Source organism: Callospermophilus lateralis, chromosome 11 (assembly GCF_048772815.1).
Source record: "Callospermophilus lateralis isolate mCalLat2 chromosome 11, mCalLat2.hap1, whole genome shotgun sequence".
NCBI classification, from domain to species: Eukaryota; Metazoa; Chordata; class Mammalia; order Rodentia; family Sciuridae; genus Callospermophilus; species Callospermophilus lateralis.
The window spans coordinates 42440004-42457353 of record NC_135315.1 but is presented as its reverse complement, the minus strand read 5'-3'; the positions used below and the strand labels follow the sequence as shown (position 1 = coordinate 42457353).

At 52.2% G+C, this 17350-nt stretch overlaps 1 protein-coding gene across 16 annotated transcripts in view; it reads left to right on the top strand.

Annotated features, from left to right (window-relative positions):
* Myo18a (myosin XVIIIA) overlaps positions 1–17350 on the top strand; it is a 98736-nt gene that overhangs the window by 40561 nt on the left and 40825 nt on the right. For 4 of the 16 annotated variants that reach the window (XM_076870903.1, XM_076870890.1, XM_076870891.1 and 1 more), the window contains 9 exons: positions 9935–9970; positions 11934–12021; positions 12232–12338; positions 12454–12630; positions 12984–13197; positions 13427–13569; positions 14164–14264; positions 15073–15136; positions 15313–15457. In XM_076870903.1, coding sequence (XP_076727018.1) covers positions 9935–9970; positions 11934–12021; positions 12232–12338; positions 12454–12630; positions 12984–13197; positions 13427–13569; positions 14164–14264; positions 15073–15136; positions 15313–15457 — 1075 coding nt within the window. Of the gene's footprint in view, positions 1–1027; positions 1145–3664; positions 3725–6133; positions 6842–8640; positions 8719–9934; positions 9971–11933; positions 12022–12231; positions 12339–12453; positions 12631–12983; positions 13198–13426; positions 13570–14163; positions 14265–15072; positions 15137–15312; positions 15458–15781; positions 15803–17029; positions 17042–17350 lie in introns of those variants that run through there. The other 12 variants (XM_076870905.1, XM_076870892.1, XM_076870902.1 and 9 more) reach the window with 9 other exon arrangements.

Below are 17350 nucleotides of genomic sequence, written 5' to 3'. Positions count from 1 at the left end.
ATTTCCTTTGGGGAGATCCCCACACTTGGATTCAGAGTGATGCTTATGAGGAACAGCTGATGTAGATAGAGGAACAGACCAGATGTCAAAGGTCTGTGTCTTTCTGAGCTGGATGGGACCTCCTTGACAAATAGGAAGACTTGAACAAGAGATCAAGGAACAAATGAGCCAATTAAATTAGCTTAAAGTCTCTAGTATATTAACTGAATAGTAAGACAGTAGTTGGTGAAGCCAATTCAAAATAATTCAGGGTCAGGGCTGGGGATGTGGCTCAAGCGGTAGCGCGCTCGCCTGGCATGCGTGCGGCCCGGGTTCAATCCTCAGCACCACATACAAACAAAGATGTCGTGTGCGCCGAAAACTAAAAAATAAATAAATATTAAAATTCTAAAAAATAAAAATAATTCAGGGTTGGGGGTATAGCTCCCTGCTAGAGCACTTGCCTAGCATGTGTGAGGTCCTGGGTTCAATTCCAGCATGAAAAAAAATTAAAAACAAAAAATTCTCCAATTTTTAACGACTTGTTCATTATAAATAGTTGTAAAGATGAAACGAGTTAAACTCCATTGAATTGAACCGATTCAGACTCCGACTGCTGATTTTCTAAGGGCTAGATGTGGTTCTTAAGCCTTAGATGAGGCAGGTTTACGGTTCCCCAGGCCTCTTGGCCTTGGCAGGCAATTGTGGGGTGTAGGTTTTGGACAGCTTCTTTACTCCCCTCCCCACAATACACACACAAATATAAGGGCTTGAGTGACTCTCTGCATCCATACTGCTAGGGTGCCAGACCTGGAAAAGACTTTAGCCATTATTTAGACTAGTCCGGCCCCTAATTCTCCACAGAGGCCCAGAGAAGTGAAGTGGCTTTACTCGAGGGCACACAGCTTCCAACAGTGGGAGGTTCTTTGTTCTGAACCCGCCTTGCCCTCACTTTCCTCTAACAGTTTATTCCTTACTCCTTCTATGATCTTTTGAATTTTGTAATTCCTCCTCCACTCCATCCTTCCTTACCGCTTGTTGCCCACAGTGCTTGTCCTAGCAGGTCCTGGCCTTTAGGAAGACTCCAAGTCCCTGAGAGACCCTGCCCCCATTTCTTCTCTGACCATGGCCTTTTCATCAAGGTTCGCCTTCTGGGAGCAAAAGGAAAGTCTCGTTTCAAAATCTTTGTTTGCGCCTATGTGTTCAGCATGGTGTGTCTGCAGGCAGGAGACTGGCTTGTGGGAGAGGGAGCTTTGGAAGCTAGGGATGGATTGTGCATTTGGGGGTGTGGGGAGTAAGGCTGGGGTTGGGGGCTGATGAACTTTCTCCTGTCTTGGCGGGGCTCCTGCGCTGAGTCATGCTCTTCCCCTGGGTAAGCTGAGCTGCCTTTTGTCCCACTGGTACCCCTCCAAATTAACCCCTCCATGCCCCTCCACCAGCTTGCTGCTCTCATCGCCCCCATGCCTTAAGCTGCTGTGGAAGGGCTTGGCACCAAGGCCTCTGGAACTGGGTCTCTCTGAGTCTGGGGCTGAGGTGGGTAGGAGAAGAAAGGGGCTGAGAGGGAGGCAGGCTCGTTGGCGCCTGGTCCAGAGAGTGATTCAGGCTGCCGCTGCTGCAGACCTGGGCGTGCCTTTGTGTGTGTGCACAGTCCCCAGCTGGGCAATGACCTACAGTAGCAGCCAGAGCCTTTTGGGAGGGGGAGGGGGCAGTGAGTCAGCCAGAGGCTAAATACAGAACTGAGCTCAGATCTGGGCCCAGTGTCCCAGACACTTTGGGGGGCAACCAGTGTTCTCTCCAGTGCCTCACCTTGGGCAGGATGTTTGGGGTCCTAAACTCAACCCGCAAGAGGGAGGACATATTTGGAGCTGGTGAAGGACGTGGAGTGAACTTGGAATCTGGGCCATGCCTGAGCCTGAGCTAACAGCACTGTGTGCAGTGACAAGTGTGTCTGTGTTTTGAGAACACTTGCTGTCCTCTAACCTGGGAGTCTCTGTGTGTGTGTGTGTATGGGGTGGGGTTAATGCACGGTGTGATCCCTGGGTTTGGGTGGGGTGGGGGGCAATGGCCCTTGGTGCGGAGCAGGAGGTGCAGACCTAGCTACTCTTCTTTATTCCCTCACCACCCTTCCTTCCCTTTAACTGCATCAACCCCAGTTTCTAAAGCAATGTGGTCTCTCTGATGAATATTTGCCTTTTCCCTCTGTCCATGGTAATGTGAACTAACTTTGAAGCTTGAGCCCATTGAACATAGCTCTGTGGACAAGATGCAGCTTTGAAGCTGAAGCAGCCATCAGGCTTGCTAGTGCCCCAGGCACTGCTAATTGGAGCTCAAAATTTACCATGGACCCTAGTTAAAAACAGAATCCCCCCCCCAAGTAGATAATTGATTCTGGATGTTTCTAAGTATCTTTTCCATTAGGAATCAAGGTCTTCTTCCCAGGCTCCTACCCCCAAGAAAGGCATGCTGAGGGTGGGGTGGGGCTGGTAACAGGCTTAGGTGACCTGAGATGGGAGGGAGAGATGTTGTGAGGTAGGAGAGGAGAAGGCGCTCCCAAACTTAGGGCCTGTCCCCTTGGAGTCCATTTTGAGTCAGTGAATTGAAAGAATTTTCAGAGCTTCCACATTGCCTGTCCCTTTTCCCCAGAGTTATGGAGTCTGCTGTTGCCCCTGACACTGTGTCTCCCATCTGACTGGAGCCAGCCAGCTCTCTGGCTCTAGCACAGATTGATGGCCAGAAAGTCCAGAGCTCAGGCATCTTCCTTCCTCTATACCCTGCCCCTAACCTTGGGGTTCCTTCCCTTAGTTGCATGGCTGGCAGTTTTGTGACCGTGAGGTTGGAAAATATCTGTCCTTCTGAAAAATATCTGCCCTACTTCCTGCTATGGTCTCGGGGGCTAGGGATATAGCTCAGTTGGTAGAGTGCTTGCCTTGTATGCACAAGGCCCTGTGTTTGATTCCCCAGCACCACACACAAAAATGAAAGCCTGCTTACAGTCTGATCTCAGCGGTTCGGCTGGGAGGGCACTAGGTTATGAACAAGGGGAAAATGACACAAGACCTAGAAGCAAGCCAGAGCCACCCTGGTGGGGACCACCCATTCACTTACACTGAATTCTGTGAGCCAACAGGCACCCCACACTAGGGTTATTTCCTCCTCCTCAGTCACTAGATCAGGGGCCTTTTGTTCAAATCGCTTCTTGTCTGAACTGGGAATGACCTGTAGTTTAGCATGAGTTGAATTAGCTAAATCTTTCTATCTAGCATGTGTAGCCAAGGCCATGATGTCACATGTAGATGCACCTCTTTAGACAGCCCCTTTAGGCACAGTGGCTTAGTCACTAAGCATCAGGATACTGGACTTTTGCCTCCACAAAGACTCTTCATTCTTGAAGTTGTCCCTGAGCAATTTTTTTAAAAAAAACTTTATTTTATTCATTTATTTGTATGTGGTACTGAGGATCCAACCCAGGGTCTCGCACGTGCGGCGCAAATGCTCTATCGCTGAGCCACAACCCCAGCCCCGTGGGCAATTTTGATTAGAGGAAAGGAAATCTTTTGCCTGTTCCCTGGCCCCAGTACTGCTGTAAACTCAGGAGCTCTGCCTCTTAGGAAGAGAGAGGCCTGGCCATTTAGTACTGCATCTTTTGGTCCTGACCTGCAAATGACTTCTTTGTCTAATCCCTCAGGTTAAAGAGGAGGACAAAACTCTGCCCAAACCTGGCCCTCCCGGCAAGGAGGAAGGGGCTGTAAGTGCTTCTTTGAGGTCCCCGAAAAATGTGTGTGTGTGTGTGTGTGTGTGTGTGTGCGCTTTCGTTCAGGTGGGTTGGCCTTACCTCTGTCCCCATCAGTCTTAGATTGGCCTGTGAAGCAATTTCCAAGGAGTAAGGAGAGACACAGGGTCCTCTTCCATGTGGCATGACTAGAGGGAATGCTGGTAAAGAGGAAGAAAAGGCAGTGTGTGCCATGCTAGCCTGTCGTGTGAGAAAGGTGGGAAAGCCAAGATACTTTGGGGGCTATCCTCTAACTTCCCCCAGACCTCTTTAGTTGACTGCTGTTAGTTCTGGTTTCCTGAACCCTTTAGGAATGGAGGGGCTTAGGTGGGCACACTCTCAGGTTGGGGAACACTGAGTTCAAGCTCAGCTGTTCAGACTCCGCAGCCTGCTCTGGGCAGCACAACACAAGGGCACAGAGGGATTTCACTGCAGCTGCTGCTGTCCCTTCCAGGACCCTGTCAGCTGCCCAGTGCAGGCACCTTGGAGGTGGTTATAGCTGCCCCCTGCCCCCACCACCCTAGGATAGAGACCCTAAATAAAGCAGTCCTCTTCTTAGAAGGAGAAAGGCCAGGCCCAAGGATGTGTAGTTAGGAGAGAGCTGTAGGTAGTTGGGACAGAGGTGTTCAGGGCTCTGGGGCAAGCTAGATCACAGATCAGATCCATGGTTCATAACCCCAGATGGTGGCTGTCCCAGCTGTCTCTACTTCCTTGGATGATTTGATTAGCCAGGCATTGTGGCTTCCTCCGGATCTGCAAACAGTCGTGCAAGGCCAGCCTTTGATTTCAAAGGGGTGTGTTTGAGATACATAAAGGAGGAGGCTCATAGTAGCTTAGATTTCTGTTTTGCAAAAATTACATATAAAGTGCTTAGAAGAGTGCCTGGCATACGGAAGTACTGTGTGTTAGCAATTCTATCATGTTATTGTCATCATCTTTGGATAGGGGGTTTGGAAGGAAAACCAGAAGAGGGAGGGAGAGGGAATAGGACTCAGCAGTTAGGGCCACTGCCAGCTCCGCAGTGCCCTGGCATGCCATTGAACGTTCTTGGACTGAGAGGTTGAAGAAGAGCCACCTTTAAACACTCCTCCAGTCCTGCAGCAGAGCCTCCCTATAACTAAGGCCTGGACTAAGTCCCTTGCCTCAGCTCTGCTCAGGAGCTGGGGCAACCTCTCCAGGTGGCAGGCAGAGGCAGCACCTCCCAGGTCTGTCACTCTGTGAGCATCTTCCTACATGCAAACAGGCATGACGGCCAGACCTTCATAAAGCCCAGTGCTAAGGTCCTTGTGTGCAGGGAATGCAGACTTGATCACAGCTTAGTTACTGGCAAGGCACTGCCTGACCAGAGAGGAGTCCCCTGGTTGACCTTGCTTCCCCCAGGCAATGTGTCTGGCTTTGCAGGAAACCCTGCCCTACCATTAGCCAGCGTGGCCCTCCCAGTGGCAGTCTCTTGTATTTCCAGACAGTTCCCAGAAGAGTGTGGGGGAAGGGTGGGTGCCCCACGTGGAGCTCTTGGGTTCCCAGAGGCTGGGAGACTGGCGGCTGAGCCAGGGCCCACTCCAGGGTAGAGTGGAGCTGTGACCACTTAAGTGCTTAACTGTTTGTGGGCCTCAGCTGCCACCTCTTCCTCCCATCATTCCATACATGTTCTCTGGGAACTAGAAGGTTTCCAAACCCTTGAGAAATGTGCAAGAGAGAAACTGAAAAGAGACTGGCAGAAAGCAGGATGAAGCGGAAGCTTCCAGGACCAGCACTGGAACTCTGCAGCCCTTGAGAATGTAGGTGAAGGGTAGACAGTGGCTGCAGGCCTGAGTTGCTGGGGGGAGAAGGCTTGGCATGCCTTGGAGCCAGGAAGAACACCTGACTCTTGCTTTCTTCAGAATGGGCAGGCTCTGGGTTTGACTGCCTAGAAAACTGGGTGACAAAAGGAGTAGGGACTATAAATGTAGGAAGTCCTGAGTTAGATCGAGAATTAGTGGTTGGACATGGCTGTTTGACCTCTCCACACCCCATCTCTACTGTGCATGAACTGTGAGGGAGTAGGATTTAGTTGTCTTGGGGCTTGATTGCCATCCTAAGATAAAGCCAGTAACTCTGGGGTATCCATGGGTCTCTAGGCCTCTATACTGGCATCTTCCAGTTCCTTGCTCAGTCTGGGTATAGATACCAAGTGATCACAATACCTGCTTGAGCTTTGTGGGAAAGAGAAGCCAAACTCTTAGATGCAGTTGTCCTATCTGGAAGATACAGAGAGGACTCCCCAGATAGCCTCTTGGAGCTTTGTGTTGTCTGGTGGGTGAGATGACACCCTCTTACTTCCTTTTCATGGGGTGAGTGGGAGTGCAGGGTTGATGCTGATGTGTACCTATATTTATGTGACTATAGCTAGAGGGCAGTTCCAAGGACAGTGGTGGTCCACCTAGGAGTCCTCAGCCTGCTACCAGCCCAATACCTTCAGAGACTTCCCACAGAACCAAGAGCCCTGCACCCTCACTCGCCATGAATGGTCTAGGGGCTGCCTCAACAGAGAGCCCTAATGAGGAGACTCAGGGCCTGTCCCGGAAACGAGTGGCAAATGCAGTGAGGAAGGTGGTGAGCAAGGTGCTGCCTGGTGAGGAGCCTGTGAGTTCCAAGGAGCCTCCAGGCCGAGGGACCAAGTCCCCTGAGCACCCAGCTAGAGGCAAGAAGGGAGAAAAGGCAGCCTCTAGTCCCAAGCCACCACCGCCTCCTCCACCTCCTCCTCCCCCTACTCCACCAAAGCCTGAAGCAAAGAAGGAGGCAGCTAAGGATGAGCTCTCAGCGGGCCTGCGGGGCCTGATGTCTCGGGGCCGAGGCAAGGACCACAAGCCCCGTAGCAAGCAGTCTCCTGGGAAGGGGGAGAAGCCCTCCGGCCAGGAGCCAGGCTCCTTGGGGAAACCAGGCTCCCCATACCTCATGGACGCCCCAGAGAAGGCAGCCAAGCCTGAAACCCCAGAGAAGCAGTGTTCCCCGGCCCCGCCGAGAGAGGTGGCGGACCCAGGCTCTGTTGGCCCGAAGTCAAACCTCACAGGAGAGCAGCAGTCCAAGTCACCAGACTCTGGTGTGCAGCAGGAGGTACTTGAGTGTGACACTAACCTCCCATGTCTCTTGCCACTCTTGCCTGAGGGTCAGCTACCCTCATAGCCAGCTTCCGCAAGCCTCACGATGTCCCAAATGACAGATGCTGGTCCAGGGTCATGAGTCCATGGCAGGGGCTGCATGGCTGTGTGGCTTTCCTTAACTGAATGCCAGAACCCTGGGTTGGGTCTGGGCTCTGTCCCTATGGCTGGAATAGGATCTGCTAACCAGCATGCATGCTGTGGCCTTGCCATAGGAGTTTGGGCCTGGTCCCCAGCTACATGGTGCCAGCTTGAGGCCCCAGATCTCAAACTGAGGGTCAGATTCTTAGCAGATAAGTGCCTCATAAAAAAACAGTATTTTCTCAAGTCAGCTTATACTCCCAGCCATTTGTCCTCATCGGACCATCTCTTAGCCTCTGTCTGTCAAGTGGGGTAATTCAGGTCCACAATCCCTTCTCCAAAGCCCTGGGAGCCAGAAGTATTTTGGCTATTAGTAAATTTTATATTTTACAGTGTCATACAGTATACATCATAAGCAGCAAACATTTAGCTGTTCCCAGAGCAAATCCATGAATGTCTGTACTGAGGGATAATAGATCAACAGGTTTTGCCACCAAAATAGTTGAGAAAAATCTTCTGTTTTGTGGATTTTGGAATTACAAATAAAGGATAATGCTTTGAAGGACTGCTGTGAACATTAGAAATGATGCAGGTAATGTGCCAAGCCAGGTCCATAGCATGGAGGATCCATAAATGGTAGTGTAGACAGTGATGCTAATGATAGTTGTTATTAATGTCATCTCTGCCTTCTTCAGACCTTGCCCCATCAGGACCCTGAAGGAGCCCTGTGCCTGGGTGGTAAATGGGCAGAGTGAGCTCTTTGGGTCTGGGGCTACTCCATCTTCCCAGAAAGTGTCCTCTGGTGGGAGACTAAGAGGCAGGGGGAAGACCAAGCTTGACCAGTCCAGCCCTTCCCTGAGGAAGGTGGTGGCTGCTTGGCTGGTCCTTGAGTTGGAGACCATTCTTTTTAAGGTTCTTCATTTTCTAGACCCTGCTGAGGTTTCTGGGGTGTGTAAGGAGTGGGGAGACATCAGGTTTTTCCTTCACTTCCTGTGCTTTCACAGTCTATGTAGCTAGAAAGAGAGGGGCCAGGAGGATGCTAGAGGCAGAGCCTGAGGGTCCTGGAGGCCCTTGCTCTCTGTTTCCTTCTGGGAGCCAGGGTCCTGGAAAGTGCCTTGCTCTCCATTCTCCCTGGGCACTGCAGTACTTAGAAAAAAGGCCAGCTACAGCTCCCCCCACCCTCCTGGCCTGCACTATGGTGATTCCTGGCATACAGGGAGGGGTTGGCAGGAGCATTCTGGCTTAACGGGCAGGGCAGGAGCTCAACTTCAGTCCTTTGGGAGTACCTATAAGTAGCCAGGAATATCACGTGCCTGTCCTGAGCTACTGCCCTCCCCTCTTACTAGGGTGGAGTTGGGGCTTAAGACATGTCCTGACTAGGACAGTGGACACCTGTTACCTTGGTCTGGGGCATAGGCCAGAAGGACAAATGGCATAATAGGGCCATTTGGTGCTTGTGATGGTTAGGATGGTAGGGAAAAAAACCCCAGCTCTCCCAGGCACTTGTTCTTTTATTCTCATCTGCTAGTTTAAAAACTCAAATTGGCACCTAGCTTGTCTCCCTGGCCCTCCTCTACTTTCCCATCGGGTCCCAGTGGCTTTCTGGGCTGGGAGCTTGGCATGTGTTGACCCCACTGTTCCCTGGGCCAGGACTAATAGTGGTTTAACCTTTAGACAGGAACCGCCCCTGAGGTCCAGCTGAGCCCTGCCGAGGAAGCCCACCAGCGGCTTGAGAGGATCTTCACTGCTTCTGTAATGCCACCTCTCTTGTGTGTGGGCCCCCAGTCCCTGGCCCTCCTCTTTCTGAGGCTGGCAGCCAGACTGTTTGTGTGTAGGAGTGCCTGACTATGGAAAGGAGACTCCATGGTGGTCCATAGACCCTCACACTGGCTTTCTGCTTAAAGAAATGAGACAAGGGCTCTATGGAGAATTGTCCCTCTAGGGACAATTGTACATATGGGAGGGGGCCCTTTTTGGCTGAGAGTCCAGTTTCCTTTTCTGGCCCTGTCCTCCTATCTTGGCAAAATGCCTTGGTGCCAGGGCCTGGTGGGTAGCAAGGTGGAGAGTCTGGCATGTTCTCCATTTTTGATTCCCTAGTTTGCCATATCCGGGGCGGGGGGGGTCTCTTAACTCTTACCCATTTCTAACAGGCCACATCCCAGGCTGGCTGTCTTCCTTTCATGTCAGAAAGGACTTTGAGGGCTTTAAGTAACAAGGCAGAGACAGAAAGGACAAGGCTGTCCCCAGAGTCTGCCCACAGTGTTCTGGCTCTTAGGCAGGTGGCTGATGGCCTCTAGATTAGACCTGTATAGAGTGAGGCACTTGTCATGGGGTCAGTTTGCCTGCCTGGGAGTAGCAGGAGTGGTACAGAGGGCTTGAGGAAGGGGCCCTAGACTTGAGCTAGTGGTGGCCTGGTTCCGGATATAGTAGTGACAGCCCTCACATGGGGAGTAGCATCCCCTTAGGTGTGTGTTTCCAGGTGAGGGGACAACTCTGTGCTGATTGGTGGCCATAGAGGAGCTGGGCTGAGGAATGCCCTAAAGATAAGGTGGGAGGCTTCCAAGGGGCCCAGAATCTGGGTTGGATGAGATGGCCTGACCTGGCAGATACACAGAAAAGGGAGTCTAATTCAGGCTGGAATGGATGGCCAACCCAGGAGAAACTTGCCAGAGGCAGAGTGGCAGACTCCTGCCCAGCCATAGGGACTGTCTCACATGAATCTCTCCTCTGAGGGGTCTGATGATAACAACTGAATCTTTACTTTCCTGGTCTGGCCTCTCCTGGACTGTGCAATTCTTCTGCCCAGGCCACCTCCTGAGTCCTGGTGACATGCTCCTCTGACAGCCACTGTATCTTGGCAGCTGGAGACTGCTAGTCCATTGGCCCACAGGTCTTGCTAAGGGGACATGCCAGTGGTCTGCTTGCCTTCACCCTTCTTTTCTCTCTCTTTTTTGCTTGCTGCCGCTAGCTGGACCCTGAAGCTGCCTCTCCTGCCCACAGCCAGGTAGGGTGCTCCTATCCCCCTCAGAAGTTCTCCGCGTCCTCCAGTGATCACCCACCACCTCTGGCCTGTGCCTGGGCTGGCGTCTGTGCTCGGGCCTCATGCTGGAGCGTAAGGCCTCTTTCCCCTCCAGGCTCCCACCCTATGTTGGGGTCGGGGGTTGCCCCTGGGGAGGCAGTGCCAGGAGCAGAGATGGCATAGCTCTGCACTAGGCCCTTGGGGTGCATCACTGAATGTTTGGCCTCTGTGGCACACGGTTCTTAACCAATGGAGCCCAAGGCCAGTTGAATTCTATGTGTTTTAACCCACTCTCTGGTTAGAGTCAAAAAATCTGATTCTCTCTCTCCCTGGCTGGCACCTGAAGATGAGACAGCCTTTGTCTCCACCTCCTGGCCAATGTGAGATCAGCTCTGAAAGAGTGAGTGACAGGTGGTGGCCTTTGGATGTCCTTCCCTACACCTGGCCTATAGAACATGCCTGTTCAAGACAAAGGTTTCACCTGTCTCACGTGATATGGAAAAAAAACCCAAACATTGTAGTGATTTTGAAAATAAATTTGTTTATCTTAAAATATTAAAAATAGCCTTTTAAAATGCCCTCACTTTAACAAATCAAAACCCTGGTAACGTCATAGCAATTATCCTATTAAAGGATAATTCCCCTGGTCCAGTCCTCTTCATAGCTGGGGAAAGGGCCATCTGCACCAGAGGGATTTATCAGTAGGACCCAGTTCTCCTTTTCTTTCAACTCTAAGAAATGTGACAAAGAATATAAGTCCCTCTTGTTATGTGTTCTTATCTTTTCCTGATCCCTCACCCAGGAAATCATTATCACAAAGTACTGTCAATGCCTCAGTCTTGGGTCTCATAAGAAATATGAGACATCTAGAGTGAGAGTCTTTTTGGTGACTAATTGTTCTTCCTAGCCAGTGCTCCCCAAAGGGCTGGCCCTAAGGGTGGCTAGCCCTGTTCTAGGGGCCACTGAGTGACTTGGCTGCCATTTTGTCTACACATGACAAAAGAACCTAACAGGCTATGGCCTCTGCACTCCTTTCCTGTTATCCCTGCTCCCCCAGGCACCATTGCTTCCAAACTCAAATGTACTTCTTAGGAGACACCAGGTTTGATTGCCTATACCCTAACAGTGCCTATGAATGCCTGTTTCTTGTTGGTGACCATTTTGGGCCACCTTGGGTGCCCAGCCCCTTTGCACCCATTCCTGTGTCCACCTGTGTGGCATGGGAGTGCCTTCCTGTGTTAGATGAAGAAGTGCCATGCCCCCTACCCCCATTTCTGGTCAAGCTGCCTTATGCCCTTGTGGCGCATTAATGTGTTGACTGGATCTGTCAACTGCTGCCTTCCAAGCAGGGGACTTTGCTGACCATAACAAGGAGGAGGAACAGAGTCTGGCATGTACCCCCCAGGCACTTTCCCCTTGCCCAGATAGTAGCATCCTCAGGTCTGAGGTCAGAGCTCAGGACCCACCTATCATTCTGTACTATAAAGTCCTAGGAGGATACTTTTTTTTCCCCCAGGCCTGGAGAAATGGCCTTTCTTAGCATGGTGAAAGAGGCCTCTCACTTGGCTTGGCTTGGCTGTGGCCCAAAGTTTAGGTCTTGGACTCAGGATACTGATTTCACAGGCTTGGCAGGGAGGAGGGGCAGAGGGCGGCTGCTTTCCTGGGCATTCCCTTTGTGCCCTGTACTTCCACATCCTCAGTGCTGGTATGGTCCCTAGCTTTGACATCCTTATCCTTAAGGTTCCTCAGAACCACCACAAACTGGCTTCCCCATCCTCCTTTTCTGACACCTTTGATGTCCCTGCATTGTGCGTCTGCCACCTAACTTTTCTCCTTGCCCAGTGGCTCATCTCGAAGCCCTTTCCCTCACTTGCCTCCCCTCTCCAGCTGTCCTTGCCTGTCTCCTAGAGTAGGGTCTGACTATTTGCTCTTCCCCTCCCTCTGATAGGCCAAAACAGAAGAGCAGATTGCAGCTGAAGAAGCCTGGTATGAGACAGAGAAGGTGTGGCTGGTCCATAAGGATGGCTTCTCTCTGGGTGAGTCTCAAGAGGTTGGGTACAGATTTAGAACTCTTTGGGCTTAGGGCTGGAAGCGGGTATACCTCTGGGTCTAGTAAGGGCTGGGGGGCAGGGGTGAGCAAGGAGAGGCTAATGACCCAAGGGGAGGAGGGGAAGACCTAGAAGAAGCCAAATAGGGTAGCAGAAGCTTCCCAGGCCCATGATCAACTGTCTGTGCCTGTTCTGCAGCCAGTCAGCTCAAGTCGGAGGAGCTCAGTTTACCTGAGGGGAAGGTGCGTGTGAAGCTAGACCATGATGGAGCCATCCTGGATGTGGATGAGGATGACGTAGAGAAGGTTTGAAGGAGGGAACAGGAGGGAGGGCAGTGGACGGGACAGGACAGGCCTGTCCTTTATGGTGGAGCCAGGATCTGCTTCTTCATTGCCCACCTGCCTATCCTGTTCCATGCAGGCTAATGCTCCCTCCTGCGACCGTCTGGAAGATCTGGCCTCGCTGGTGTACCTCAACGAGTCTAGTGTCCTCCACACGCTGCGCCAGCGCTATGGCGCTAGCCTGCTGCACACCTATGCTGGCCCCAGCCTGCTGGTTCTCAGCCCCCGTGGGGCTCCTGCCGTATACTCAGAGAAGGTGCCACTCCTTCCAGGCTACTGTGCTGACTTGTGGACCTACTCACCCATCATCCACCCCACCTCCCCTTGCTCTCTGCCCTATCCCTTTAGTGTCTACTGGGCTCCTGTCCACCCATGGTTGACCTTGGGAAGAGGAGTTATTTCAAAGGGTGGGGCAGAAGGATCTCCTGCAGACTTTAATGCAGTCTAGGACTTGACTAGTATCTGCATTTCCGTGCATACCCTTGGCCTCACAGTCCCTGGGTACCCCTGGAGTGAAAATTCAGAAAAAATGTAGACCTGGGGGTGAAGGGTGTCCAGGTGGAACCAGCTAAGAGCCTACCCCTTCCCTCCATATTTCTCCTTATCAAGGTGATGCACATGTTCAAGGGGTGCCGGCGGGAGGACATGGCACCCCACATCTATGCTGTGGCCCAGACAGCATACAGGGCAATGCTGATGAGCCGTCAGGATCAGTCTATCATCCTCCTGGGCAGCAGTGGCAGTGGCAAGACCACCAGCTGCCAGCACCTGGTGCAGTACCTAGCCACCATCACAGGCACCAGCGGGAACAAGGTGTTTTCCGGTGAGGCAGGGACAGCTGGGAAAGCAGAATGGATGAGGAGGGGGGTCAGGAGGGAGGATCCTCCTAAGTTGCAGCTCTTTTTCTCCCTGGCTTCTCTGTCCCCTTGAAACCCTTCTGTCCCTGGGCAGTTCTGGTCTGAGTAGCCCCAAGCCTTCATGCCTCTGGAGCCCACAGCTGGGGGAAAGCTGTCCCTGGCTTTCCTGATGTCCCCTGGGCCTGTGTTCTGCAGTTGAGAAGTGGCAGGCTCTGTACACCCTCCTGGAAGCCTTTGGGAACAGCCCCACCATCATGAATGGCAATGCCACTCGCTTCTCCCAGATCCTCTCCCTGGATTTTGACCAAGCTGGCCAGGTGGCCTCAGCCTCCATTCAGGTGAGGGGGTGCTGCCCCGGCCTTAGGGTAGTGGGAAATAGGCTGCTAGTTTCATGTCCTAGAAATCATTCTCTCTCTAGTGCCTCATTTTCCTGGGATTTTGTCCCAATTAAATGGACCTGGCACAAGAAGGGCTGGTCTTTGCTGCCCTCTAGGCCTCCTGCCCAATTTCCTTATCCCTCTTGATCCTGGGGCTGTGCCCACTATGTGAGAGCCATGCTCAGGGCCTTCTCTCAGGCTGTCACCAGGCACAGAAGAGTTTGTCAGTCAAGTAAGGTTCAGCCAAGGCTGACTTCCTCCCATGATAATTGATCTTTCTCCCTACAAACATCCATTTCTCCAGAAAGGCTGGCCCCCAGGCTCTGGGCAGGGTGACATACCTATAGGAGCTGGGCCCATATTCTTCTACCTGCCCCTGGTTTCTGCCTCCTGTTTGACCCTGGCGTGACCTGGTCGCTGGTTGAGCACCTTGGGAATAAGATGCAGCTGCTTATTCCTAGGGCTGGAGGATCAGGGTCCTGGTTCCTTATGCTCTGGGGTAGGAGGAGGTTGATCCACCACCGCCCTCCTTCCTCATCTTGTGCTATGCTACAGACGATGCTTCTGGAGAAGCTCCGTGTGGCTCGACGCCCTGCCAGTGAGGCCACATTCAATGTCTTCTACTACCTGCTGGCCTGTGGAGATGGCACCCTCAGGTGAGGCGGGACAGAGGATGCAGGAGGGGCTCGGGACTTCATCCCATGACTGGGCTCTGGGACCTCACTGACTGGTTACCCACAGTGCTGTATGTTCCTTCTCTACTGAGTGCCAGCCAGGCTCTCAGCTGGGCCTGGGGATGGTGAGATGAGGGAGACACAAGCCCTGCCCATCAGAGTTCCCTGGCCTGGGTACTGAGTCCTTGCTGTATGGGAGGGCTACAATAGACCCTTCAGTGTTCCCAGGGCCTTCCTGAAATCTGTTACCCAGTAAGACAGGCCTGGAGCGGAAAGCTCACCAGGATGCAGGTGGTGGGTGACTTGCTCTCAGTCACACACTAGTTTAGGGCTAAGCTGGTATGAGTCCACCCTGGTTCCAAAAGCCTAACTCTTCTCCAGTGCCCCCAGGTGGCCCTCTCTGCCCTGCTGGCTGCCCCTGCCATGAATTTCCCTTTAGACCTTCAAACTTGCTGTCTGTTCACTAGTCAAGGATAAACGATGGGGCCAAGCGTTGGCCCCAGACATTATCTTCTTTAGCTCTTCTCATAACTGAGGCACAGTCTGTCCTGGTGGGACTTGTCCTTCAGGCACGTTCCCTGCTCCTTTCCATGGGTCTGGCTGGACCCTCTCTCCAGGGTCTCTCGAGTTACCTGTCCTAGAGAGGCTGGTGCTCTTCCCAGGCATCTAAGCCAAATAGGAAAGGTAGAGCTGGAGTCTGGAAACTGCATCTGTTTGTCTCCATCCTGGGAGGGAGATGGTTGTGGCCCAGGGACCAAGCCCCTTGCTGATGCCTCATTTGTACCCCTAGGACAGAGCTCCACTTGAACCACTTGGCAGAGAATAATGTGTTTGGGATCATGCCATTGGCCAAGGTGAGGGGGCAGTAGGGACTGGATGGAAGCCCTGGACCTTGGGTATAGGAGGAGTCTCAATAGTACCCCATGGGTGGCTGTACCCAAGTTCTGCCCTCCCTGAGGGTCCAGCAGCATGGGGACATGCTGGGAGCCTCTCTGAAGTCTGACACCAATATGCCCATCTATCCCTGCAGCCTGAGGAGAAGCAGAAGGCAGCACAGCAATTCAGTAAGCTGCAGACGGCCATGAAGGTGTTAGGCATTTCCCCCGATGAACAGAAGGCCTGCTGGCTCATCCTGGCTGCTATCTACCACCTGGGGGCTGCAGGAGCCACCAAAGGTAACCTGCAGCGGAGTCCCAACAACCTGCATCATTTCCTGGAGGATGTTGTGGAGGCTCTTGCCACTCCCAATTTGTTCTTGCCCTGCATAGATTCAGCTGTTACGAGACACCCCTCTGTTGCTTGTGCCCCTTCTTGGTCCCTGAAATTACGGCAGAAGACCAGAGAAGCATTTCTGCCAATAATGGCCTGAGGCGTGGTCATAGCTGGCAGGCTGGGTGCACTGTGAGGAATGGGTGGTTGGGCTGGGGCTGAGAAAAAGAGAAGATGCTCTCTTAAAGCTGTCCCTTTAATAACTTTCCTTCTTATTCCCTTCCTAACAGAGGCTCCCGAGGAGCAAGCGGGTAACTAAACTTGGCCCACCTTGGGGCATAAGGGCTGCCTTGCCCAGTCTTGGTGCTACCCCGGGCTCTTTTGGGGGGCTGGGCTCATTTTCTCATAGCATAGGGGACTGGTCTTGGGAAAAGCCCCAGGGTTGAGGGTAGAAGGGGAGCCTGCTGGATGTGGGGCTTCTTGGAGTCCCTGGAATAGCTGCTTCTCCAACATGTTTTGAATCTGGATCCTAGAATATCTCAGGATGCTAATGCCCTCCATGGGGCTTAGATGGGGTAGGACAGATTTGCTTCCTGGGGCTTCCTGAGGCCAGTTTTCTATAGTCTTCTTCCCTTTGGATTTGGTAGCCCTGGCTCTTGGTCTTGCATGTCAGGGTGGAGGCCACTAGGGGGCAGCAGGCACCATAGTGACGATGGTTTCTGCCAGCTTGTGAATGGCTATGGCTGGGTCTTGCTTGGGAGAGCTGTTGCCTTTCTGGGAGATAGCATCCGAGTGCCTCTTTACTCGATTTCTCCTGCTGTTTAGGGAAAGGAGATGCTGGCTCTGAACAGTACCTTGCGCTTTGGCTTTGTCTTTTCTCTGGGGTACAGAGGGCCCCAGTGTGCACAGCAAGAGTGGGAAAGTGGTGGTGGTGTATGCATGAAGGAACAGGTGTATGGGTGTCCAGCCCCTTATGATCCCAGCAGGTGGCACACATGCCAAGAGGAAGCAGGCTCTTGGTTAAAGAAGTTGTCTTCAGACATTATGGGCAGGAGGATGGATAGGCATATGACTGTGTCTTAAGAGTTCTTTACTGTAAGGGGTTCAAGCCTAATTTCCTCTGATCCTCTTCTATGGTGACTGTACGTGGAGTGCTTTGAGTGCTGAGCCCTGTTGTTATCAACTCAGAACTTACAGTACTTTCCAGAGGGTTTGTGTGTGTGTGTGTGTGTGTGTGTGTGTACGCGCATGCGCGCAACACACACACACACACACACACACACACAGAACATCATTGCAGGTCTCTTTCTGCAAAAAGAGTCAGTGTGAAGACATCCACAAGCATACTCCTTTGAGACTGTGAATGTGTGTGTGTGTTTGTCTCCAAAGCTAGATGTGGTTGTGTTTTCTTGCCTGCTCATCCTTATAAACCCCTACCCCCCACAGTCCCTTCCTGTGGGCCTGGCGGCTCAGTTGATGACTGTTTGCTAACATACTGTTTTTCTTTGCATGCTGCATGCTGGTCCTTTGCCTTACAGAAGCTGCTGAAGGTAAAACCTTGTTTCTTGTTAGCTTTCCCTAATTGCTGTGATTAGACACATGTTGGCTGAGGCACATATATCTGTGTGGGCTGTTCCCCTTCCCCTGTGGCTGTGTTGCCTCCCCACTGTTTAGCCTTTGAGATGTCTGTGGTCTCCCCTGGGGCAAGATAAGGAAGCGAGGGGGATGCTAATGCATCCAGGAAGGTGTACCAGCTAGTACTCTCTCATGCTATATTTACCACAGGCACAAGTATTCTTCTGACTTTGTCCTTCTCCAACACAAGTTGGGCATCCTTGGAAATAAAGGGATTTTTGCAG